This window comes from Saccopteryx bilineata, chromosome 3 (assembly GCF_036850765.1).
Source record: "Saccopteryx bilineata isolate mSacBil1 chromosome 3, mSacBil1_pri_phased_curated, whole genome shotgun sequence".
NCBI classification, from domain to species: Eukaryota; Metazoa; Chordata; class Mammalia; order Chiroptera; family Emballonuridae; genus Saccopteryx; species Saccopteryx bilineata.
In genome coordinates, this window is record NC_089492.1 from 265,451,080 (window position 1) to 265,477,084 (window position 26,005).

Below are 26,005 nucleotides of genomic sequence, written 5' to 3' on the forward strand. Positions count from 1 at the left end.
CCACACCTAAACCAATCACACACGAGAGCTTTCGGATCACCATTTTTGGCTTATTACAATCATGATTCACCACTGGCCGAGGGTCCATCTCCATTGAAGCACAGAGTGGGATCCAGGAAGATGGCCACCTGAACAAAATCAGGATTCTGTTTGGAATGAGGAAGCGAGGATGGGAATTGATGTTGAGTGGGCCACTCACAGTGTCCACAACATTCACCTGCTAGGCTGTAAACTCCCTGAGAAAAGAGGCTACATCTTTCCCTACTACTGTATCCCCTGCTTGTAGCCCACTGCCTGGTACAGGGTAGATGCAACCATCCTTGTTAAGTGAATAAATGAGTGAATTCACGACTAAATTGGAAGACCACCAGGACTACTGCAGGCAAGGGTAGATATCCCCAGGCTCTGGCTCCTTAAAATCTTAGAACTCAGGAGGCCATCTGCTCCCACCCCCAATGCCAGCCCCAAGGATAGACAGGACTGGCAGACTTATTCTCATTTTATTTCTGGAGAAGTTTGATCAGATGCAATAACACTGATTCCAGGCGAGGGCAGGGGCATGGGTACCCCTAAAGCAACCAGCATCCTATGGCCCAAGGTGCCCCCATATCCCCAGACCTGGGCTCCCCCTCAGTTATAGTTAAATAAAGAGAGAGAGAGAGGAAGATCTCCCCAGGGAGTCTTGGGAGGGTCTGCCTCCTGCACCTGCCCCCTCCAGGCAGAGGAGTCTGAGCACAGCTATTTACAGTATTCACATCCACTGTACCCCACCAAACCAAGGCAAATACTACAGGTGGCCCTTCCCCAAGGGAGGAGGCCAGAGAGGCTGTGAGTGTAGGTGTGTGTATGGGAGGATTCCGCGCGTGTGAGCACACAAATGCACTGAGGAGCAGGGTCTGGCTTCAGCCAAACAGACAACAGTCTATAAGGTGCTGATTAAAAATAACACAGAGGACCCACCCCCAGGGGCCCAGGCCACTTCCGGCTTTGTTCTGTCTATTTCTTTTCCAGACGTCCTGGTAGATGATGCAGAGGAGCCCTCATAGCTGTGCCTGGATCCAAGGCAACCCCTTAAAGGACTTCTGGGGGAAAAGCAAGGGGAGGGGGGAGAAACAGTCAGGCAAACTATGCCTGTAAGCCCAGCCAGGCAGGGTAGGGGGATGAGGTATGGAGTGGGGGAGGGCCTCTGGCAGAGCTGGGAAAGAGGGCAGGGCTGGGGAGTCCTGGGAAGGCGATGGGAGGGAAGCAAGGATGCCTACCTGTGACCTGCGGGGGCTGCACCACAGCTTTCTTGAGGAAGGCTTCTGCCTCTGCGAACGGCAGGAGTGCCTCTGGTGTTCGGCCCAGATTCTTGTCACCAGAGGGTCCCTTGGGGGAGAAGCCATTCTCCTGGTGTGCTGGGAGAGGCTGCAGGCCGTTCACCAGGGACCCCGGCGACTCCTTGTTTGGCAGGCTGTGGATGCAGGGCCAGTGCTCAGGCACCTCACGTCCTAGGACAGCCCAGGTACCCCCAGCTCGCCTGCCCCTGCCTCCCTGCTCAGGGTCCCCGGGATTGGGAGCTGGTACCTCCACTGAGGCTCCTGGGGGGCCAGCTCCTCCTTCTGCACAACCTCCTTCTGCAGCCCCGAGGGCCGAGACTCCCCAGCTTTGACAGGCTCTATCACAGGAAAGGGATGGCATCAGCTGCTGGCTGGTGAGAGGAAGGAGTGTGGTGATGGGGTAGCGAAGGGGACAGAGTGAGGGGACTAGGACCTTTACCTGGGCTAGAATTGTTGGTGTTTGCCTCCTTTCCGTCCGGCTTCTCCTTTGAAGAGGAAGAGCAATTAGATTCAAGGTGTACCTGACCCTACAGGACTGAGGCACTGAATTTTTCTCGTCCCCAGTGCAGACCCTGAGCACCCTGTCACAGCCTCCTTCCTCCACCCTGAATGCCTTTCCCCAGCCTACTCCTCACCAGACCCCCACTCTCAACGCTGCCCTTTGGGGAATCCTGACCTTGATTTCAGCAGCTTCTGACTTCCGAGTCCTCTTCATGATCTGCTCCAGACGCTGTTTGGAGGCCCCACATCAGTTAAGCTCAAATGCCGCTCTAATCCTAAACCTCCCACCAGCCAGCCCCAGGCCTGGGGTCTCAGGCCCTTCCAGCTCATACCAGTTCTTTATAGGTCAGGAACTAGAACTTGCCCCAGTTCCTTGCGGTCCTTTCCCTTGACAAGTCCAAGGCAGGGCCCGCTCCCCATCCCTACTACCCCACTAATCAGAAACAGAGACCCACATCAGAAGGTGACCCCACCCACCAGTGCCCCCGCCCCGCCCACGGGAGCCAAGCCCACTGCTCAGTTACCTTTTTACGCTCCAGCCGCTCCTGCTCCTCGCGCTGGAAGTGCTTTTCCCGCTCCAGACGTTGCCGCTCGGCCTCTTCCCGGGACCGAGCTTCAGCCTCCTCTTTCTGCCAAAGACACCAGTGAGCTTCATGTAGCTGCACTGCAGTCTTCCCTGTGGGCCAGACCCTGGCCCACCAGCAGCAGATGCCCGAACCCGGCCCAGCACTGCCCGCCCGCCCACAGGGGCACCTGCTTCTGCAGTCGCTCCTGCTCCTCCTGCTCCGCCTGCGCTTTCTCTCGGGCCTCCTGCTCCTCCCGCCGCCGGGCCTCTGCCTCCCTCTCCGCCCGGGCTTCAGCCTCCCGAGCCAGCTGCTCCTCTCGCATTCGCCTGGGGGACACAGGAAACTTGTGCTCAGTCCCACACTCTTTTAGCAGCCCCCATATGGGCCCCCTCCGCCCCCTCAGTCCCCAAGGGTCCACTCACTTGTCCCTTTCTGCCTGCAGCCTCCGCTCCTGTTCCTCCCGCTCCCGCTGCTCCCGGGCCTGACGCCGCTTCTCAGCTAGGAGCCGGGTAGCCTCTTCTCGGTCTGTGGTGCCAGCCATGGGTTTGCTGGGAGTCGCTGGGGGAGCAGGGGCTGGGGGGGAGGTCAGGACAGCAGTATCTGAAGTGGAACCAAGGTTCAGCAGTGAGCACACATACCAGCTCAGGTACCTCTAGCACCTCTGCATGCCCCCTGCTTCCTGGACCTTGGGCGACCCACCCACACAATTTCTGCCATTAACTCAGAGTGGTGAGGTCCTCTGCTGTGTCCTGTGTCCTGGACCTGTTGAGGGCAGGGGACTCCTCTTCCTGTCTCCCAACACCCAGTCCCCAGCCATCTCTGGGCCCACACCTCTAACCACCTCCCACAGGCAGAACTGTCCTCTCCCCTGCCCACCTTTCTGCAGCCTCTCTTCATGCCCACCTGCAGGAGTCTCAGCTGTGGGCTGTTCCTTCTGGGGCTGGGCTGGGGTGGGTGAGGGCACAGGCGAGGGTGATGGTGAGGCTGGGGCGGCAGGCTCCTTCTCTTCAATGGCCTTGCCCTTGCTTTGAGTTTTGTTCTCAGGTCCTGCTGCACTGTGGTTCTCCTTGGCCTCATCCTTCCTCCGAACCCGCCCCTTGGGTGATGCAGTGGTGCCTCGGGGGGATGGTGGTTTTGGGGGCAGAGCATGGTTGGGGCCTGGGCTGGGGCAGGGAGAGGAGGGCCTGTGCCAGGATGTGGAGGGAGAGGATGGCCGGGCCTTAGATTTGGGACTGAGAGAAAAGGGAAATGTTAGGCCTGGAGGGCACAGAGTATCCACACATACATATACACACACTGGGCATGTCATTCCTCAGGGGACTGTCCCTTCCAGGCTAGGCCAGCACCTTGTATGCTTTCACAGAACCATAGTATTTCCTTCAAGAGTATATATCCCAGTTTGTAATTACATATTCATTGGATTAATGTGTCTCCCCAATAGTCAGATTAATAAGAGCAAGAATGAGGCCTGGTTTGGCTCACCAAAAATGTCCTCAGCATCCAGAACAGTACCGGGCAGGACTACTCATTCATTCAGCACATATTTGTTGAGTGCTTACCAGATACCAGGCTCTGTTCTAGGTGCTATAATACTTCAGTGATCGAAACACTCACAAATAAAAAATATCTGCCCTCAGGAGTTTTCATTCTAGAGGCAGGTGCCCAACAACTATTTGTAACTGAGTGAATAAATGAATGGTCTGGTGACGTGCAGGCCGTGCCCACCTGAGTTCAGAGGCTGCGCTAGCAGAGAGGCGCGGGCGCGGAGAGGCAGGCAATGACTGGCGCTTCTTGAGGCTGCGCTCCCGGGCCAGGGCACTCTTCTCCTTTTCATTTTCCCGTTCCTTGTCCTTCTTCTCCTTTTTCTGCACCTGGTGAGGAAGGGGATGGAGTGGGAGGCAGGAAACACAGGTCAGCGGGGCCTAGCCTCAAGCTGGGCCCCCTATCCCCACCTGTGCGGGCCACTTACCGGTGAGGCCTGGGGCCTGCGGTGGACCGGGGTGGGGCTGCCCACAGAACTGGGCTTGCGGCGCTCCCCACGCTCCCCGGAGGAGGGGGTGCAGCGGTGCACGCTGCTGCGGGGGGCGCTGCATGGCGGAGTCAGGGGGCTGGCAGAGGCCGAGCGCGGGCACACGGGCATGGCTGCAGAGGGATGAGTGCGGTTGGGATGTGGCCCACACGCCGCGAGGCTGGCCACTGCCCGGCCCCTCATGGGGGCTCTCCCAGGGCCGCTGCCCCTACCCTGGTCCCGGCCATTGCGAGGCAGTGTGACTGCACTGCGACTCCGTGCCAGGAAGGAGAGGGTGGGCGTCATGAGACGGTCCACGATGCTGCTCTCCCATGCACTCAGCTGCAGACTTCGATCTAGAAGGAGAATGTCAGGAGGAGCTGGTCACCACAGGGGGACCACAGGAGTCAGGCAGAAGTACAGGGTAGCCAGATGCCATCCCATGCCAAGCCCAAGGAGTCTCTCCCAGGAGGACTCTATCACGATCACCCCAGGCCACACTTCTCTGTCCTGGGGAACCGCCACCGCAGACCCAGGCAACAAGACACTTTCCAGGGCTAAGTGCTGCATAGCTTGAGGGTCCCTTCCTACCACTCCACCCAGGTGAAAGGGCTCTGAACTGTGGGTATAGCAAGGAGCCGCCCAAGGTTGGTGTCCTACTTTAGGGCCCTTTCCCTCTTGCTATCAGAGAGCTGGGGAGGCATGACCCCATGGATTTGGGACAGTAAGGGTCCTTGCATTCCTCTGACTCAGGAGAGTCCCAACTTTTAGGCATCCCATGCCAGGAAGAGGCTGCTAGGGGGCCTGGCTGCCCTGGGCCACCCTGCACTGTCGCCTCAGCTGCTGGGTTATTTTTAAGCCTCAGTCAGGTGGGTTTGGTACAACAGCTGATTTGGTTGCTAAGCAACAGAGCAACCAAATAAAAGCTGAGGAAACTTATAAATAACTCCTACCATGGCCCTTCACATGTGAGCACCAGGGGAGAGGGAAGCAGAGGCCATGCTATCCTGGTTGGCCACAACTCTGGAGCCAGCCAAGGCCATGGCTGGGGCTTTGAAGGCACAGAGGGCAGGGTGGCATGGGCCATCCAGGGTGCAGCTAGAAAACAGGGCCCTCTCCACAAACACACCACCCAGGCCAGTCTGGGACTCGGGGGCAAGGCCACCTGCCTAAGGCTGGCCTAGGCCAGCTGGCTGTGGTCAGAGATAAGGCTGCTTGCCCATTCCCATCCCCACCTGCTCTTGAGGCTCCTGCCAGGCTCTCTGCCCTTTGTCTCTGTTCTCTTCCCTGCAGGGCACATCTCTGTCCTCAGGGTCAAGACCCAAATGCCGGCTCCCCCAAAGGGCACAGAGCCCGGGGTGGGATAGACTGGGGATGGAGACCTGGAGTATGTGAGGGCTCCGGGGACCTGGGGTTCTTGCTGAGCTCTGGAGGAGGCTTGGTGGGGGCTATAAGGGACTCTGGAGGGAGCAGGGCTGGGCCTTCTCTTACTTCTACTGGGGGAGTTCCAGAGCGTGGCAGAGGACTTTGAGAGCCGCTTGTTGATTATAGAGTCCACGTGTTTGGGCAGGTTTACTGCCGACACAGAGCACCTGCTCCCACCTAGAGGGGAAAAGACACGGCATTAGGGCCGGGCCACACAGGAGCCGGGGCGCACTGAGGCCTTCCATGCAGGATGCTCCGCGGGCAGGTGGGAGAGGGAGGACTGAGCAGGCTAGGAGGGGGAGGAGGAGGCAGATTTGGCTCTGGGAGAAGGGTTGCGGGTAGGTGATCAGGGACAACCTGATTGGGGGAGCCGACGAAGAAGGAACAGAGGAAGGAGATGGAGTAAAACTACAGAGAAACTACAGCCTTCCTGGCCAGGAAGCCATTCCCTAGCACAAGCCCTCCCCCACAACCACCCAGTGTTGCACTTGCTGCCACTGCCCAGCCAAGGCGCTATGGCTAAACACCCACGTACTGGGACAAATGCAGAGACTTTCCTAAACAGAAGAACCCACAGTCACAGTCAATCGCACAAATGCACATATTCATACGGATACACAAAGACAAACATGCAAGCACAGGCATGTAGAGCGACAGGCACTTCCGCATGCACATGTGGGTGCAGACATGCACTGCATAGAGACACAAACACTAACAGATAGTGTGTCAGACCCCGATGCACATAGGGATGAACACATCAAAGCAACTTGATCATGGTGTTTGTAACAGCTAACACTTGTTGGATGCTTACCATGTACCAGGCACTGTGCTGTACACCACACACGTTACCTCACTTGATCCTCCCAAACATCTACCTACAATCTCGGAGGCAAGTAGTATTGTTATCCCCATTTTACAGATGAAAAAAGTGCGTCTTCGAGAAATTAGAGGCCACACAAGTGCCAGAGCTGGGGTCCTAACCCAATTCTGTCTGACTTGGGAGCCCTCACTGAGGTCCACAAGGTCACAAACACACCAAGACAAACACATATTAAGACACACAATTTCTAGATCCACGAGCTCATACACCAAAAGATACACAGAAATACTAAACCTTGCCATTACATAAAGATACCCAAACACAGCAGAACATACATGCCAGCAAAGCAGCAGACCAAAATCCATGATGGCCTTACATGAAGAAAGCTCAGAGACAAAAATCTACCTTTTAAGACAGGTACATGGTGTGTGTGTGTGTGTGTGTGTGCGCGCGCGCGCGTGCGTGTGTGCGTAACAGTTTTCTTGAGCAAAGAAGGCTCAACCTAAAATGACAGGCTTGACAAGCAAACCAAATGAAGAGAATTCATCTGACTCAATAGTGGAAGTCCTTGGGAAGGGACAATTTGGTTTACAGAGACCATTCCAGAAGACACAAGTCACACAAAGCAAGGCATACCTGCTGCAGGGAGCTGCCAATCCTTGCACTGAAGCTGCTCCCTTCTCCCATTCCTCAGGTCCCAGCCTCGCCCACCCACCCACCAGCCCTTCCAGCCCACTCACTGGTTTTATGTCCTGGGGAGCCGTGGTGCAGGGCCCCAGCCCAAGACCAGCGCTGCTGTCGGATTTCAGCCCATGTTTTCTTCACTGACCGCTGGATGGCTGCTTCATAGCGCTCCTGGTGGGGAGGGCAACGAGAGAGAGGTCTGGGCTCAGAATCATTCATCATACCTAAGAGAAAGACTCCTCTCTCTCCTGTGACAATGCCCTCCTGCAGAAGTTTTCTCTGATTCACTGCAGGTAACCAAGGTTACTGAATCCTTGCTATGATTAAGAACCATCTGCAACAGATCCCTTTCAACTTGTTCTTGGGGAGCTTTTCATTGTTCCTGAGTCATTTCCTGAGTATATGAGCTACTTCTCCCAGCATAGGGTGGGACTCTCCCTGCCCAACAGGGTCATGTCCCCTGACACTGAGGGTCCTGACCTTGGGGTTTTCCTTTCAGCCTGAGGCCACTGGGCAGAGCCAGGCCACTCCTCCCATCCTAGAGCTCAGCACACTCACTCAGACTCATCTATCTCTGCATACAAACACACACACAGGACACACACACACAAATCCTTGTATTAACAGCACACGGTTACAGGTGCCCACCTTGGCAAGTACTGCCCCAAGCATGTCTGCAGGTGCAGAGATGTCCAGATATTGTACCCACAGAGACCCAACTCTAGATGTCAACAGAGATATGACCATGTAGACTGATGGCACAGAGGCAAGCGCACACGGGTACGCAGGTGCATGCACATCTAGTCAGAAGTCACTGCGGACGCACCTTGTTTTTCTCGAGCTTCTGCCGCTGCCGCTCCTCCAGAGCTGCCCGGCGCTGCTCGGCTTTGAGCCGCTGCTCCTCCAGCCGCCGCCGGCGCTCCTGGAGCTGCTTCTCCCGCAGGGCCTTGGCTTTCTCCTCCTTCTCCAGCCACACTGCCTTCTTGGCCGCTGTGGGAAAGGGGCCCACAGAGTGTGAGGGATTCCGCAGAGGGTGGGTCTTTCCCTATTACCCTGGGTTTTGGAGGGTTTTTCTCAGCCTGCTTGGTAGGGAGGTGCCTCCGCTCTCAGACTCCCCCCTCAAATGAAAGGGCTTCCTGCTGGAGGGCTCAGGTCCTCGGAACAGGAGGCCTAATTATTCTCCCCCACTGGCATTATGTGGGGGAGTTACTTGGCACTGAAGGACAAATGAGTTCTTTAGTGCCAGGGCCCTGTCTGACTTTGGGGCCTGTTGGACAGATTTCCATGGATTATGACTAAAAGCATGAGCTCTGGGTTTGAACCTCAGGTACTCCATGAGTTGTGTGATTCAGGGAAATGATTCCACTGATGGTGAGGATGATGATGGTTAGGAAGATGATGATGTTTCCTGGACACTAACCCAGGTACTTGGCCCGCTCCTCTCGCCGCTCCTTTGCCAGCTTGTGTCTCTCTCCTGCCTTCTTCACATCTTAGTAGAGGGAACAAGAATAGATTTAGGTCAGGTGGCTCCTCCAAAGGAGGACAGCCAGCCTCAGGGCCCTCCCACCAGGGCTCGCCCCACCCCTTTCCCATCTGCTCTGGGGCAGAGGGAAACTTCTCTGATGGTATCTGGGCCCAGAGCTTAGGGGTCTGGGCCAGGACTAAAAACCTGACACACACCTTGCTTGGTGGAAGGGCTGTCGGAGGCTGGCACTGCTGTCGGGGATGGCTGGCTGCTCCTTCGAGGAGGCCTGGAATCCCGTGGGCCTGTGGCTGGTGGGGTGGGTCCCCTGATCTTTGCTTCTGAGAAAGTGGATCCTTCCTGCTGGGTGGCTGGTCTAGGCCCGACTGGCCCTGGGGGGCTCTCTGGTTCTAGTGGGAGCTGCTTAGAGTGAGTGGCATTCTTCATGGCAGGAGGGGTGTCCGGGGGAGTGTCGGGGACTAAGGCTGACATTGGTGGTGGTGGCGGCGGTGGAGAGGGGTCACCTTCTGGTGAAGGTCTTGGCTCTGGGGGGGTCCTGGCTGCCACAGCTGGAACACCAACACAAAAGAGGAGAGTCAGACAGCACATCTGCACCATCAAGTCAACTCGAAGCTCTCTCCCTTGCCCAACTGACTTATTATTTCATTCACCCAACCTGTTCATTGAGTTCCCTGTGTGTACCAGGCCCTGTTCCAGATAACTAATGATATAATGGTGACAAAATAGTAGACAAAGAGCTAGGCAGTTACAGTACAGAATAAGTACTATGTTGGGGGGGAGGTAACACAGCAGAGATGGTTAACTGACATTTGGGGGCTTCCTAAAGAAGTAACAACTAGGCTGAGCTCTAAAGGATGAGCTATAGTTGGCAAAACCAGGAGGAAGGAGTTCTGGCAAAGAGAGTTTGTAAAGGGACAGAAGGCAGCAGGGTGTGTTGGAAAAACTGAGAAAAAAATTGTAGTACTGTCTGACTGGTGCTGGCAAACTGGATAGAGCATCGACCTGTGACACTGAGGTCCCAGGTTCGAAAACTCAAGGTCACGGGCTTGAGCATGGGATCATCAACATGATCCCATGGTCGCTGGCTTGAGTCCACAGGTTGCTGGCTTGAACCCAAGGTCACTGGCTTTACTGGAGCCCCCTTGGTCAAGGCACATATGAGAAGCAATTAATGAACTAAGGTGCCGCAACTATGAGTTGATGCTTCTTATCTCCCTGCCTTCTTGTCTCTGTTTCTCTCTTGCTTAAAAAACAAAACAAAACAAAAAACTTATTGACATGCCAAATGTTAATGATTGGTTTTCATGTCTGCCTCCCTCATCTTTCTGCTTTACCTCAGGGTCACAGTGCCCAACCGCAGGTCTGGCACTCAGAGGGTGCCAGTGCTGGGCACAGGGGGCTGGCAGAGAGGAAGGACATAGTGTGAGCACAATTGGGTGGGCAACCAGCTATGTCCACTTTGTAATCTTTTTTTCTTTCCCATACAACCTCAGATTTCTTTTTTAATCTCTTTTGTGTGTGTGTGTGTGTGTGTGTGTGTGTGTATGACAGAGACAGAGAGGAACAGAGAGAGACAGACAGGAAGGGAGAGAGATAAGAAGCATCAATTCTTCGTTGAGGCACCTCAGTTGTTCATTGATTGCTTTCTCATATGTGCCTTGACTGGGGGGCTCCAGCTGAGCCAGTGACCCCTTGCTCAAGCCAGTGACCTTGGGCTTCAAGCCAGCGACCTTTGGGCTCAAGCCAGCAACTCCGCACTCAAGCTGGTAACCTCAGGGTTTTGAATTTGGGTCCTCTGCGGCCAAGTTCGATGCTCTATCCACTGCGCCACCGCCTGGTCAGACTCTTTTATATTTATTGATTGATTTTAGAGAGACAGAGGAAGGGAGAGAGAGGGAAAAGGAAGGAAAGAGAGATAGAAAGAAAGAAGCATTCATTTTTGTTTTACTAAGTTGTGCATTCATTGGTTGCTTCCCATACGTGCCCTGACCAGGGATCGAACCTTCAACTTTAGTGTTTTTGGATGATGCTCTAACCAACTGAGCTAACTGGATAGGGCCTTCAGATTTCTTAAGACATTAGTATTTCAGGGGCCCTATAAAAGATACCAACAAACCAAGTTAGGAAGCCACATGACTGACTATGCACCTGCGTATCAGTCAGACGAGGGCCCAATTCTTTTTTTTTTTTTTTTTTTTTTTTTACAGGGACAGAGAGAGAGTGAGAGAGAGGAATAGATAGGGACAGACAGACAGGAACAGAGAGAGATAAGAAGCATCTATCATTTTTTCGTTGCAACACCTTAGTTGTTCATTAATTGCTTTCTCATATGTGCCATGACCACGGGCCTTCAGCAGACCAAGTAACCCCTTGCTCAAGCCAGTGACCTTGGGTCCAAGCTGGTGAGCTTTACTCAAACCAGATGAGCCTGTGCTCAAGCTGGCGACCTCAGGGTCTCAAACCTGGGTCCTCTGCATCTCAGTCCGACGCCCTATCCACTGCACCACCACCTGGTCAGGCGAGGGCCCAATTCTGATGCCAATACCCTAAAGCCAGGAGGGCCTGCTTCCCTGGCAGGTAACCTGGGGAAAGCAAGTCACCTTCTCTAAGCCTCAGTTTTCATGTAAAATGGGGGCAATGATCCCAAGCTAACAGGGATGTCAGTAAAGTACCTGGCACAACTCATGTGCTAGGAAATAGCACTTCCCCCTTTCCCGGTGGGTGTTCCAAAGCTTCTAAAGATAAGCCTCTGCGTGCTGAACCCTAGTGCCATCTGCTGCTACTCTGGGCACTGAGCGGACCAATAGGGACACAGCCACTGACCTGGTCTTAGGAAGCAGGGCCAGGATCCATGGGAAGGTGACTCTAGGGGAGCATTTTTTTACTCTAAGAGCCTCCACTATACTGGGTCCTCTGCTCTGAGAACTCTGGCCCTCTCAGGAAGCAGTAAACTCCCCGTCCCTGTGGGTGACAATGTATGTGTGGGGACTCCCAAGGCGTAACCTTTGGGACTGGGCATCATTTTCAGAGAGACAGGTGTCCAGTGGTTGAGTGTGGGCTCTAAGGGTAAACTATCTTGAATTTTTACCCATTATACCATCCTGTCTCTCTCTCTCTTTTTAATTTCTAGAAGGTGAGATGTTTCTTTCTTTTTAAATTTTATTTATTTTTAGAGAAAGAGAGAGAAGTGGGGAGTAGCAGGAAGCATCAACTCCCTATGTGCCTTGACCAGGCAAGCCCAGGGTTTCGAACCAGCAACCTCAGCATTCCAGGTTGACGCTTTATCCACTGTGCCACCACAGGTCAGGCCTGTCCTGCCTCTCTGTAATGCAGAATGAGGTAATACATATTATGCAATGAGATTATGTGAAACTCACACTATTTTCCCTTCATTCCTTCCCTTCTATCTTCATGGGCTCCAGACAAGAGCTTCAGCTGAGACCCTATCTCCCCAGTGGCCCCTAGACTTCATGCTAGTCCACACGGCTCTCCCATGCCAGCTCCAGAAGGCTGCCTGGTCACTGCTGGTCTTTTTCCCCGCCACCTGCAAACTCCTTTCCAACTCTAATCAGCAATAAAACTACAGCAGGTCCTCAAATAATGTAGTTTCACACAACAGCATTTTGTTATAACATTGATGAGACACTGTAGAAACTTAACTCTTGTTTATATCAATTAGCCTAGGATAAACTTGGTTTCATTGTATGTTGTTTCACTTAAAGTCACAGAACCTAGCCCTGGCTGGTTGGCTCAGCGTGCGGAGCCTAGAGCGTCGGCCTAGCGTGCGGAGGACCCAGGTTCGATTCCCGGCCAGGGCACACAGGAGAAGCGCCCATTTGCTTCTCCATCCCTCTGCCGCGCTTTCCTCTCTGTCTCTCTCTTCCCCTCCAGCAGCCAAGGCTCCATTGGAGCAAAAGATGGCCCGGGCGCTGGGGATGGCTCTGTGGCCTCTGCCCCTGGCGCTAGAGTGGCTCTGGTCGCAACATGGCGACGCCCAGGATGGGCAGAGCATCGCCCCTGGTGGGCGTGCCGGGTGGATCCCGGTCGGGCGCATGCGGGAGTCTGTCTGACTGTCTCTCCCTGTTTCCAGCTTCAGAAAAAGGAAAAATAAAGAGAAAAAAAAAAAAAAAAGTCACAGAACCTATTGATGGCGATAAGTGAGAACTTACTGTTGTGGCAAATACCCAGTGAGTGCTGACTATGTACAGGGAGTCGAGCCAGACCCTTTGTATCTCCATCCTGCGTCTTCATATGAACTCTGAGAGGCAGAGATTCTGATCCCCATTATACAGATGAGACAATCAGAGCTTCCCCCACTGAGTAGATGTGTCAAACTAGCACATGGCAGTATTTGAACCCAGAACTGTTCGGGGCTGAAAGGCCTAAGCGTGTAAGTACTGAGCTTGAAGGCTGAGGGTGAGGCCCGTATGTTGCCGTTCTAGCACCTGTGCGTGCTGTAGGTGTTGCAAGGAAAATTGGTAGGCGATGTTTGTCTAGACATAGGCAAATCACACCCACTAGGCAAGACACTGAATCTCCAACTAGGTCCTGATGAGCTCTGTAAAGGGAACCCGGGAGGAGGAAGAGAAAGAGGCCCTGATGGACCTGTACCTGGGTGTCAGACGCAGCAGAGTAGAAAGGTCTTAGGCTTCAGAGTTGGACTGGCCTGAGTGGAGAATCCTAGCTCTGTTGTGGGACCTAGGGCAAACCCTGAACCTGTCTGAACCTCACTTTCCTCGCCAGGTTGTTGGGACCAATGGTGAGTAGGTATATCATGTGTGGCATCTTCCCAGTAGAATCTATCCACTTCTCATCTCTACCACAAAACTCTGTGGGTCAGGCCTCCACTCCCATTGCTCCATGACCCTGCTCTTCTCAAGGTCACCAATGGCCTCCACCTTGTTAAAGCCAGCAGCCATTTGTCAGTCCTTGTCTTGCTAACCTATCAGCCACACCTGACATGGTTGATCCCTTGGTGCTCCTTGAACACTTTCCTGACTTGGCTTTGAAAACACACTCTCCTGGTTTTCCTTGCTGGCCGTGACTTCTCAGACTTCTTTGCTGATCCCTCTTTAACTTGCTAACCTCTCAGTGCCTGAATGCCCCAGGGCTCAGCGGAGAGCCTCATCTCTTTTCTGTCTCCATGTACTCCCTTGGTGACCTCATCCAGACTCACGGTTTTAAATACCATCACTCTGCTGATGACAACCAAATTTGTTTCTCCAGCCCAGACCTCTCCTTTGAGTCCCAGTTTCGCTCCTGCAACTCCCTAATTGACATCCCTGGATGGCTTACATGCTCCCTAAATTTAACACGTCCAGAACTGAGTTCCTGATACTCTCTCCCCCCAAATGCTGCTCCTCCCTGAGTTTTCCCCATTTCAGTCAATGGCAACTCTGTCCTTCCAGTTTCTTAGGTCAAAACCCTTGGAGTCGTTTTTAGAATCTTTTCTTATCTCATACCCCACATCTAATCTTTCAGTAAATCTTTTTGGCTCAATGTGCAAAATATATTCTGAATCCAATCACTTTTACTATTTCCACTTCTAATATCTTGGTTCAGCCACTACCATCCCCTTAAAAAACCCCTATCCTCACTGACATTCTTTGTTCCCCTTTGGTTTTCTATCAACACAGCAGCAAGTGATTGTGTTTAAAAAATAAGTCAGATCAAATCACTCCTCTAACAAAATCCTCCAAAGGTGCCCTATCTCCCGGGAAGAAAAAATCAAAGGCCCCACAATAGCTCCGAAGGCCCTTCAGGATTCCCCCTCACCAGCGCATTACCTCTTAGGCCTCATATCCTCCTCTTTGCCCCATGCGCATTCTATTCCAGCTACTGTGCCAGGCATGCTCCTGCCTCAGGGCTTTGCACCTACTGTTCCCTCTGCCAAGAATTCTCTGCCCCCAGATTATGCATGTCTCACTCTTCACCTCCTTCAGGTTTTTACTCAAATGTCATTTCTCATTGACAACTTCCCTGACCCCTCTATTTAAAATTACAAACTATGCCTGACCTGTGGTGGCGCAGTGGATAAAGCGTCGACCTGGAAATGCTGAGGTCGCCAGTTCGAAACCCTGGGCTTGCCTGGTCAAGGCACATATGGGAGTTGATGCTTCCAGCTCCTCCCCCCCTTCTCTCTCTCTCCCTCTCCTCTCTAAAATGAATAAATAAATAAATAAAATTTAAAAAATTTAAAATTACAAACTACAACCCTGGTGAATGGCTCAGTTGGCCGGTTTGATCCCGGTCAGGGCATATACAAAACTGATGTTTATGTCTGTCTCTCTCCCTTCCACTCTCTCTAAAAATCAGTAAGTAAGTAATAATAACAAAAAATATATAAACTGCACGTCCTTGCTGGATAGTTCAGTTGCTTACAGAATTGTCCCACTACACCAAGGTTGTGGGTTCAATCCCCGGTCAGGGCACATGCAAGAATCAACCAATGAATGCATAAATAAGTGGAACAACAAATCATTTCTCTCTCTCTCTCCGCCAAAACAATTAAAAAATAATTTTGAAAAGTTACAAACTACAGTTGACATCTCCCTCCCCTTTCCAAATGTATTTTCTTCTTTCTTACTTTATTATTCTCCACAAGCATTAACACCATTTTAATACTCTATCCCACTGGCAAAAGATAATCTCCACAAGGGAACAATTTTTGTCTGTATTGTCGGCTATTCTATCTCTAAGGCCAACAGACCCCGGCACACAGGTGCTCCACCACTACCTGTGGAATGAATAAATCTGTGAACTGCATCCCAGCAGATACCATCAGCATCTCTCTTCCTGACAACTGCATAGCCCTCCCACCACTGTCCCTGCACCGTCTCGCTCTGCTTTCCATGGAGCAGCCAGAATAATTGTTTCCAAATGCAAATCTGATCATGGCACTCTTTGCCACTTGAAACCTCTCGGTGGCTTCCCATTGCTCTGAAGATAAAGATAAAATTCTTGAACCCAAACTGAGAGTCTGATGTAGGTTGAAGTTCCTATCCCCACTCCGCCCAGCCCTTGGAATCTCCTCTCCATGTTACCCACTTGCTGCCTGCATTCTAGCCACACTGACCTTTTAATTCTGATAGCCATCCATGTTCCCTGTAGCCATGGGGTCTGTGCACATGCTCTTTTTCCTCTTGGACAACTCCCATTTACCCTTCATATCCTACCTAGCTCAGTCTTCCTTTCCTCAGGGAAGCCTTCCCTTGGCTTCTCTGATCAGGATCAAGACCCTCATATACAGTCATGGCTTCATGTGCCTCTTGTTTGGAGCACTGTGACTGTTTCAATGTTAAACTTCCTCATTTTTTTTGTTTTTTAATTTTTCCATTGATGTGAGACAGAGGGGGAGGGAAGGGGGAGGGGAAGAAAGAGAGAAAGAAAAGCATCAGCTTGTTCCACTTGGTTGTTCCATTTAGTTGTACACTCATTGGTTGCTTCTTGTATGTGCCCTGAGCAGGGAGTGAACCCGCCACTCTGGTGCGCCAGGACAACTCTATCCACTGAACCACCAGCCAGGGCCTCGTTTGGTTCTGTTTTAACTGTCAGCCTTGTGAGGAAGCCCTGCAAGGGCTGGGCCATGACTGCTTTGCTCACTGCTATATCACCAGCAGATACCACACTGCCAAGTACACGGAGACAGCCACGAAATGCTATCGAATGAGAATAAAGTGCCGTGTTGGAAGCCACTCTTGCCTACAGAAGGTGCACAGAGAAGGAGATTTTTACTCAAACAAAGAGCAAACCATGTGGCAATTTATGGCAAAGGAGTAAACTCTTAAAGGGAAGCAAAACAACAACTCCATGTCAGTTGAGGTTGGGCAGCTTCCTGGACCGGGCACTCAGGTAGAAGTTCATAACAATAATGAGTGTTTACTTCAGCAGCTCAGCTAGAGAGACTTCTTGAGAGGCAAACAGGACTTTTGGAACTCCTTTTTTCTGACCTGGCGGACTATTAAGTTGGAATACAAATATTTTCCTCAGAATTATGTCAACCCTAACAAAATGTCACTGGACAGTGTTACTGGAACAAATGGTATTAAGCCAAATTAATTCCTTGATTAACTATCTATATGGTATGATTAAATCAATCTCTGATTATTCTCATTTTCAATCCTGAAATGTGACCATTTTATTTTATTTTATTTTTGGTTTGTGTCAAAGTGTGAGGTTTTAGCCACTGTTAGTTTTATTTTGCTACATCGATATCACCAGAAGTATTTGTTAAGAGCTGGATAAGAGACAGATAGTTTGTATTTATTTCTTGACACAAAGAGCATTAGCAGGGCAAAGGTGCAGGAGCTGGTCATAAGGTCAATATGTCTCGTCTTCTCAAGAGTCCCAAGAAGACTGTGCCTGGGGTCTGGGTAAAGATTCAGGCCAAGTCTCTAAGTCTCTCAGAGGGCCTGTCACATTACTTGCCTTGTCCACCCTGGGAGCTGGCAGTCCTTCCCTCTTGTCCCTCCCTCCTCCCACCCCAACAACTGCTGCCAAATATTCCCCAACACTGATAACTCAGTCTGGCTTTTCTGTTTGCCTTCCTGCCAATGTGAGAGCTCATGGAGAGAAGGACTGGGTGTCTTGATCCCTCTTGCAGTCCGAGTGCCTTATATCCTGGCATGGAGTAGGACTTCTAAGTCTGTTTAATGAACACCTGGATGGATGGATGAATGGATGGATGGATGGATGGATGGATGGATGGATGGACGGAAAATGGATTGTGAAAGCTACTTAGCCATTACATAGTCAAACCCCAAGCTTCTCCAAAGCCTAACCTCTCTAATCCTAAACATCTTGATCATATCAGAGCCCTGTGTATGCCCTTCCAGCTCCTAAGCCAAGGAAGGGAAATAAATATTTATCGGTGCCCAACTATGTACTACACACTTTCCCTCATCTCATTTCAGTCTTATGACAATCCTACATGGAAAGTACTATAGGTTTTCTTACCTGAGTCACAGGTAAGAAAACTTACTCGGACAGATTAAGTGAATTGCTCATGTCAGAGGTAGGATACGAACCCAAGGCTGTATGGTGACAAAACCCTTATGTCACACTGTTTCTGATAGGCATCATCTCTCCCCCAGGCTCCTGCCTATCCTTGAAGGAAATGGTTTGGTGGTTCCCTTGGGGAGGTTCCCCTACCATGGTGAAGGGTGCAGGTGGGGCCCGCAGGCACTGAGCTCAGAGTGCAGGAATGCAGGGAAGACAGGCTCCTGCCCAGGCCGGCCACCAGGAGGCAGGAAGTGAGGCACCAGGGCAGAGGGTGGGGGAGGTGGCCCTCCTGCAGGGGGCAGAGCAAGGAGTGCCAGGGAGAGCTGGCATGGAGGGGGTGCACAGATAGCGCCCCTGAACAGGGAGCATGGGGAGGCAGAGAGGAGCTGGGACAGAGATCAGCACCCCTAGCCAGAGCCGTCCTGGCTCTCACAGAAGCTCCTTAGGCTGTAGCACTGGACTAGACAAATGAAGACAGTGAGGCCAACAAAGGGGCAAAGATACACAGACAGAGAGTACACACCACAGAGAGAGAGAAACACCCAATGTGGACAGAGCTCACACAATGGCAAGAGATGAGACACATTCCTCTCTCTCTCATAGACTCATACACATGCATACACACACACACACACACACACACACACACACACACACACACAGCCAGGGATCCCCTCTGTGTGCCTCAGAGACACACACAACACTCAAAAACACAATGTTGCCCTGGCCGGTTGGCTCAGCGGTAGAGCGTCAGCCTGGCGTGCAGGGGACTCGGGTTCGATTCCCGGCCAGGGCACATAGGAGAAGCGCCCATTTGCTTCTCCACCCCCACCCCCTCCTTCCTCTCTGTCTCTCTCTTCCCCTCCCGCAGCCAAGGCTCCATTGGAGCAAAGATGGCCCGGGCGTTGGGGATGGCTCCTTGGCCTCTGCCCCAGGCGCTAGAATGGCTCTGGTCATGGCAGAGCGACGCCCCAGAGGGGCAGAACATCGCCCCCTGGTGGGCAGAGCGTCGCCCCTGGTGGGCATGCCGGGTGGATCCCGGTCGGGCGCATGCGGGAGTCTGTCTGACTGTCTCTCCCCGTTTCCAGCTTCAGAAAAAAAAATACAAAAAAAAAAAAAAAAAGAAAGAAACACAATGTTCCTAGTATATTTATACAGCCTCATCCAGGTCACTTTTGCCTTGCCCCTCTGGGCCCAGGGAAAGTCGAGCGAACAGTAACAGCTAATACAGTGTCAGTTACAACTAAACACTTTATAAACACATCAGTCCATTTCATCTTCACCACAACCCTAGGAGGTAGATATTATTACCCCATTTACAAATGAGGAAATACATGCAGAGAGATTAAGATACTTGCTGAAGTCACACAGCTGGGAGTAGCAAAGTTAGGGTTTGGACATGACTCAGTTTGACCGTTTGTACCTTCCCTCTGCTATGCAAAGGGGCAACCTCCTGAGCTTCCTCTCATGGAGAGATCTGCTGGGAGGATGGGGGGTAGGCAGAAAGGACAAACCCTGGGGCTGCCTGATCCTGATCATAGGGCCGGGACAGAGGAGACCCTTAGGGGGCAGCATTACTACGGGATGAGCCAGCTCTGAGAGGGAGTGAACTAGGAGTGGGCAGCCTGTTCCAGCAGCCCTCAGAACCTAGGACACAGGCCTTTAGCAGGACACTGGGCAAGGTAACAGGCCTCTGCGGGTGACAAAGCCGGGAACCCAAATGAGACTGCATATCTGAAGGCGCTCTCTGGCCGAGTTGGCAGCCATTGTTCCCAGCCTCCAATCAGGAGCACCCACTTCCTGTTATTTTAGGCGGGAGGAAATGACCCCATCCCGCAGTCTGGGCTTTACCATGGCCCTCCCTCAGCCCCTGCTGGGCTGCCCACACTGAGGCCTAGATGCTGGAGGCAGAGGCCTAGCCTCAGGCCAAGGCCTGAGGATGGCCCACTGGCTGGACTGTCACCACTGCCTGGGGCCAAGTCCTCCTTCTGGTCCAACTTGTTCAGACTCCAACCTGGCAGGATGTGGGGATGCAGAGGAACATGCTCTGCCTCTGCCTACCAGAGAGAAAAGATCATGGGGTCCCCAAGACCAGTCATGCAAGGAAAAGTGGGCCCAACTGTCACTGGCTGGCTTGGCCATGATAATTCAGCATAGAGGTTTGGTGCACAGGTTTTAGAGTCAGACAGACCTGGGTTCAAATCCTGCCCCTGCCAGTTCTTATCTGTGTGACTTTAGGCTAGTGACTTGGCCTCTCTAAGCCTCATCTGTAAAATGGAGATACTACTACTCTCTACTTAGAAGGATCACATGACACAATGCATGTGACATGCTGAGCACAGTGCTTGGCACAAAGAAGGCCCTTAAATAGGAGTGGGGAATAAGTCGGGTCTCCGGGGAATCTATTCCTGGCCCACAACTGCTTCTAAGAGCTTCTAAATGGCAAGAGATGCTGATGGAGGCAGCCATACTGTGTTCTCTCACTGCTACCATGCTCTCTGCTCCCCTCAGGACAGGGCTGCAACTGAGAGGTGATGGAGAAGCCACTGAGGTCTGTGCCCCGAGGTGCCAGGCAGAGCTGTCACCGTCAACAAAGCTGCATTATCTGGGCCTGGCTCCTTGGCGCCCTCACTGGCCCCAAGGCCCAATGGGGACCCAAGGACTGGCTCCCAGCTGCATTTGGCCTAACTTCCAGCCCAGGTCAGGCCTGAGACCTGCCTTGACTGCCTTCAAGTGCCACTATCTCTAGTTTGGGCCCCTGCTTTCAGCTCCCTACTCCGCTCCCTCAGCTCAGCCCCACCAATTACTGATGCCTAGCCTGAGGGGAAGGAGAGGGGTGAGCTGGCTTTGTGCCCTTTCCTCCTCCTCATTTGCATATGCGTGACTGCACATTAGGGGCTCATTAGAGGCCTCATTACTGGGCCCATCAGCCCAAGGAGGGAGGAAGCTGTCAGCAACAGGCTCTGGCCAGGCTGGCTGCTGTATGCAGAGGCATGGACCGTTGCGCCAGCCTCACTAACCTCTCCTTACCCTTTCAGGTCCCCCTCAAATGCCTCTTCCTCTAGCAAGCCTTCCACAAATGAGCCCTCTGATCACTGGGTCACCATTATATCTGAGCTTCCCTACAATGAGCACATCTGCCTCCTCCACTGGGCCAGCAGCGCCCTGAGGGTAGCGCCTGTCTGATTCACTTCTCTGCCATCTGCACAGCCAGCACCGCGGGAACGCGGCATCAGCACGGGTGTGCTGGCTGGCTGCACCCAGCTCCTTGTCCTCTCCTACTCCCACTGCCCATTACACCCTGGCTATGTCTGTCTTGAACACCCACACCCTTTGCCCTGTCCCACATTCACCTCCTGAAGTTCTAATTAATCACACTTCTTCCTCAGGCCTCCAAAGGAATTAAAAATAATAACAAACATCAACTACTTAGTGTTTATTGAGCACTAACTACATGCCAGGGCCTCTAGACTAAGTGTTTTGTGTTTAACTAATTTAATGACTCTATGAAATAATTTCTAGCATAATTCTCATTTTATAGATGGAAAACTTAAGACTGTCGTTAAGCAACTTACCTGATGCTAAGATATTAAGTTGTGAAGTGGAGATTTTGATTTCAGAGTCTACACTCCTAAGCAGATTGACTCCCAGATCTTGCCTTTGCCTCCCCTATATGTATTTCATACCTCCTTGCTGGCACCAGTTCCAATGAGCATAATCACAGTAATGGCAATAACACTGTCCTGAGGGGGTCTGCGTGCCAGGGTCCTTTAGGTGCCTCATCTCTAACCTTCACTTTACCCCCCCAAGACTGATAACACTGCCTCCATTTTTCAGGACATAAACTGTATATGGAGAAGATAAGTCACTTGCTTCAGTCCAGTTGCTAGTAAATGGATTAATGGGATTTCCAACCTGGTGTTCTGACCCAAAGGTGGGTGCCATACTTATGCCCTAATCTATTCTGCCTCTTAATAACGCTCAGTGTGCAAAAGGAACTCAAAGAAGGCAAGGATCATATCATGTTCACTCAGGCTTAGAGCCATGCCGCAGACTCTTACAGGGCACATTTAGTGGGCAGAACCTTTATTCCTAGGAAGCCCTTGGCTCACAGGGGCCTCTGGCAACTTCTCTCTGTGTCAGGAATAGGCAACATTATGATCCAGGTTCTCATGTTATTCCATCCAGACCCCTGTATAGAAAGAAGTCTTTCCAACTAGAATCCTGTATACAGGCCCATTTGCAGCCTTCCCAGCAACCCACCATGCCCTCATATTCAGTCCAGGTATCCCACTCAAGTGCCCTAATTATAAAGTAGCCAGTCACTCAGGCCCTAATCTATAGCCTAGTCACCACCCAATTCATCTAATGAGCAGGGACCCTCAGGTGCAAAGGGCCAGTACTGGATGGACTGGACCCAGGCTGAGCCTCTGGGGTGTCTCCTCTTAGGCTCAGCAGCGCCAAGACAGACCTAAGCACCCTTGTTTCAGCACAGCCTACAAACCTCCAAAACCACACCAGTCTAATAGCCTCTCCTCTGCAGCCTCTAGCTCCCCACACCCACATGGTTCCCTCCAAGCACCCACGCTAACATAGGGAGGAGCCCACCCACAGCCAAACAGCTCCACCTGCTCCTGGGCTCTCCGCACCCACAGACACTGTTTCATCCTGGGCACACACCCCAAGGGCCAGGGAGGTGATAGTGAGGATTAGGATCCAGGACTCTATGGAGGTGTGGGGATGAGGCCACCTCCCCCCTGAGTCAGTGGGAACAGAACTTGGTCCTCGGTAACCATGCTCTTCCCTCCCCTTCCAGGAAGAAAAAGAGAAATCCCTCCCTTCAACACCAGGCCCAACCAGAAATCTGTCCCCACCCCCTCATCAGCTGCTCTCAGACCCGAATGGGATTTGCAGAAGTCCTAGGAGCTGATGATTGGTGGGGTGAGGGGAGGGAGAGCTTTGATGGTCTGGGGCCCGGAGAGAGAGAAAGAGAGTAAGGGGGTAAATCCAAAGTCTCAGGCTGAGGAATGATGTGGCAAGTTCCCGGGGTGCCGGCCTTAAGTCTTTACTTCACTCTCCAGGGAGAGACTGAGGCCCAGAGAGGCTGGGAAGGAAGACGAGCCGGATAAGATTTATCTCTGTCCCCTTCCTCCCCAAGTCGGGCTGGGTGGGCTCCAGAGTTGGCCCGGCCGCAAGGGAATCGTCCCACTCCCCAGCTCCCGCCCTCGCCCCAAACAATGCTGCTTCCCCCTCCCCCTCGCCTCCATCCGGCGGGTTACTTGGCAGCCGCCGCTAGAGACCTCCCCCTTCCCTCCCCTCCCCTCCCCTCCCCTCCCCTCCCCTCCCCTCCCCTTCCCTCCCCTCCCCTCCCCTCCCCTCCCCGCCCGCCCGCCCGCCCGCCCGCCCGCCAGCTCGCCCGCAGCAGCAACAGGCCCTTTGCGCGGCAGCTGGAGGGATGGGGTGGGGGCGAGGTCTGAGCCCGGGCCTGGGGGGCGCCAGGGCCTAGGCTTCGGTATGCAGGGCTCCAGTCCTAAGACTCTGGACCTAACACATACATTCAGGCTGGGGTCACACGTGCCTACCGGTGAAAGGAAGGAGGACAGACGCACTGGCTCAGTAGAAGAGGATCTTCAGGGACTGGGTGGATGGGAAGAGGGTATGGGGGCGGGGAAATCGAGGTGGCACTGGGCTGGGGCGGAAGGGTCACCCGACAACTCTAGAGCGGGGTCCTAGCGGATCCCGCCGCCCAGTGCGCCCCAGCGCCCGTGTTGGAGGAAGAGGTAGCTGTCAGAAGATGCCTCAGTGGCCCCGAGTCGCCGCCACGGCAGCAGTCTTTATTTTTAAACTTCAAGTGGTCAAAGGGCGCGGCGGGGGAGGGGTCCCGGCCCAGGGGGCTAGCCTCGTCCTCGGCCTCTCCGAGGCTCCACGACCAGCCCCCATCTCGCCTCTGCGTCGCTCCCGGCATACCTGGGGGTGCGCGGGCACCCAGGTCAGCATGTGGGCCGTTCTCCATGGCTGCGGCGACACTGGGGTGTCTTGGGGTCTCAGCGGCGACGGCGGCGGCGGCCAGCGGCCAGGACAGGAGTCCCGCGGCGCATCACGCCCAGCCCGGCCCGGCGGGCAACGACTCGGAGGTGGGGGCGCTACAGGAAAGTAGAGGCTGGCTTGGCTAGTGGCCTGCGAGTCTCGGAGTCGCCGGCCACCTGAGGTCTGACGGCTCCGGCTGCGATCCTGCTCCCTACCCGGCGCCGGCCCAGTCCCTGCCGCGGCCCAACCCTATTGTACCGCTCGGGCTGGGCCTGGCCTCTCTACTGGAGCGTACCAAGTGCGACACGGGGAGACTCACCCCCGCAATGCCCGGGAACCAAGTTGGCACATGCCCGTCACGCCCACCTTGCCCCCGCCCTGTAGCGCCGGATCTTGAGCCTCCGGACGCTTCTCCTGTGGTTGCGGCTGAGGGGCCACTAAGGCTCCGGGAAGACCCCTATAGAGCTGCCTCCCCCGGAGGCTGCGCGTTGGTATGCGCCGCGGCGCGAGAGGACTATGTAGGGAGCGCTCGGGTGACTCACCCACCGCTAGGATAGGGGGAGTTGGAGAAGCCGGACTGGGAGACCCCAATCCCACCTTGGAGTTCCGGCTCTGGGGCCTTGGCAGTAGCTTCAAGTCTAAATTCTCGCCCAAATCCACCTCAAATAAAACCTACTCGGGTAACGTTGGGAGACCTGAAGGGGGTCATAAGGAGACCCCTAAAAGGGCTAGCCTTTCTCTCCCCTGGTCGTGGCTGGGATGGGGAGAGACCCGGAGCCTTGCTACCGCCCTTCCTTCAGCATGCTATGGTTGGTGTCTTCCTTGCTCCTCCGGGGTAATTACAGGCCTGCGCCGCTGCTATACCCAGGTCTCTAATCTGCTCGGTCTCTCCCAGCTCCAAACTGGGTGGTCCTGGCACAGAACCTCCCCACCCCCCATCAGACGACCCCTTCAATCTCCTCGGAAGAATTTTCTCCCCTATGGCCAGTTGAAGGAGGGACTGAGCCCTTTCTGACTCCCCTCCCCCAAAGAACCCCACTTCCCAGCCCGCCGCAGTGGATCCCCCAAATCTCTGTTAGTGCCAGCTGAGACGGGGCTTCCAGCCAAGTCAGGCGCAGCCTGGGCAGAGACAGGGGAGCTTGCTGGGAAGGTGGATCGATGATGGTGGTGCTGCAGAGACTGACAGAGAAAGGAGGAGGTGCAACTGGACCTGCCCACCCCAGCCCTGCCCTTTGTCCTGACCTCTAAAAGGTCAGTTCTCCATTGTCCAGAGATTTGGCCCAGTGAGATGTTGTCCTCCTGCCCCCCTTTCCCGCCAATGTCTCCCTGCTTTGAGCAGCTCCAGAGAGCAGCCATTTCAAGAGGGAGGGTGGAGAACAAAGGGGTCTGGGTCTCAGGCAACCTAGGAAGAGTGGGGGCTTAAACTCTGGGGAGGGAATAGGGAAGAAATAGTCTCCCTTCCAGCTCAAAATCATTAGAAGAGGATGAAAGAAAGCCTGCAGGTGGAGCTGGTAACCTTAAGCCAGTGTCTTAACTTTTCTGAAACCTGGTTTGCTCACCTATAAGTCAGAAAAATAATGGTACCATTCCATATCATGGGGGTGTTGTAAAGGTTAAATACTGTAACACAGATGAGGTGCCTGGCATATAGGAAATGCTTAATTAATAGGCACAATCCTAGATAATGGCGTTTCAAAGTAAAAGCAAATTATGATGAGAAGCAGACCCCCTCATCTTCTTTGTTGCCAGTCATCCCAGTTGAGGGTGAAGGGACCATGTGGGTGATGGAGTCCAGGACTGTCCTTTGTGAGGTCAGAGAGACCTCTGCATTTTCCAGAGCTGAACAGGCCCACCCTGAGCCAGGCAGTGACTGGACTCAGGAGTATTCATGAACAGAACCTAACGAGGAGAGCTCTTTGTGATGGCTCTTCCCCACCCCCACCTCTGATACTGAGCTGACTGCAGGGACAGAGGCATATAGGTAAGAGTAGTGAGATACAGTGAGATATGTTCCTTGGCTAGAGTTCAAGAATAGTGGAGGGCAAAATGGTAGCTAAAGATGAAAAGATAGGGCCTGACATGTGGTGGCACAGTGGATAAAGCAACAACCTGGAATGCTGAGGTCGCAAGTTGGAAACTGTGGGCTTGCCTGGTCAAGGCACATAAGGGACT

General features: G+C 53.2%; 1 protein-coding gene across 9 annotated transcripts; it reads right to left on the reverse strand.

Moving 5' to 3' along the window:
• Nucleotides 1-481: 481 nt before the first annotated feature.
• Nucleotides 482-24,121, reverse strand: MAP7D1 (MAP7 domain containing 1). Of its 9 annotated transcripts, none has more exons than XM_066269648.1 (18): nucleotides 23,774-24,119; nucleotides 9,004-9,354; nucleotides 8,744-8,812; nucleotides 8,150-8,313; nucleotides 7,380-7,494; nucleotides 5,886-5,996; nucleotides 4,628-4,750; nucleotides 4,356-4,528; nucleotides 4,112-4,257; nucleotides 3,290-3,618; nucleotides 2,809-2,986; nucleotides 2,574-2,712; nucleotides 2,345-2,449; nucleotides 1,996-2,049; nucleotides 1,759-1,801; nucleotides 1,567-1,657; nucleotides 1,260-1,453; nucleotides 482-1,082 (listed from the first exon to the last, which is right to left on the reverse strand). In XM_066269648.1, exons 1-18 carry the CDS (start codon nucleotides 23,817-23,819, stop codon nucleotides 1,072-1,074), a joined length of 2,442 nt encoding a protein of 813 aa, XP_066125745.1. In that variant the 5' UTR covers nucleotides 23,820-24,119; the 3' UTR covers nucleotides 482-1,071. The 9 variants fall into 9 exon arrangements, with proteins under 9 accessions (XP_066125745.1, XP_066125744.1, XP_066125742.1 ...); XM_066269647.1 differs by having other exon boundaries at nucleotides 1,759-1,804; nucleotides 23,774-24,117; XM_066269645.1 differs by having other exon boundaries at nucleotides 4,356-4,750; nucleotides 23,774-24,121.
• Nucleotides 24,122-26,005: the final 1,884 nt, after the last annotated feature.

Coding starts and splice junctions, on each gene's coding strand:
- MAP7D1 (XM_066269644.1), bottom strand. CDS start 23,819: ATGGAGAACGGCCCACATGCTGACCTGGGTGCCCGCGCACCCCCAG. Junction 7,495..8,149: donor AGAAGCTCGAGAAAAACAAG/GTGCGTCCGCAG, acceptor CCTCCCCACCAG/GAGCGCTATGAAGCAGCCAT. Junction 2,987..3,289: donor CACAGCTGAGACTCCTGCAG/GTGGGCATGAAG, acceptor GTTCCACTTCAG/ATACTGCTGTCCTGACCTCC.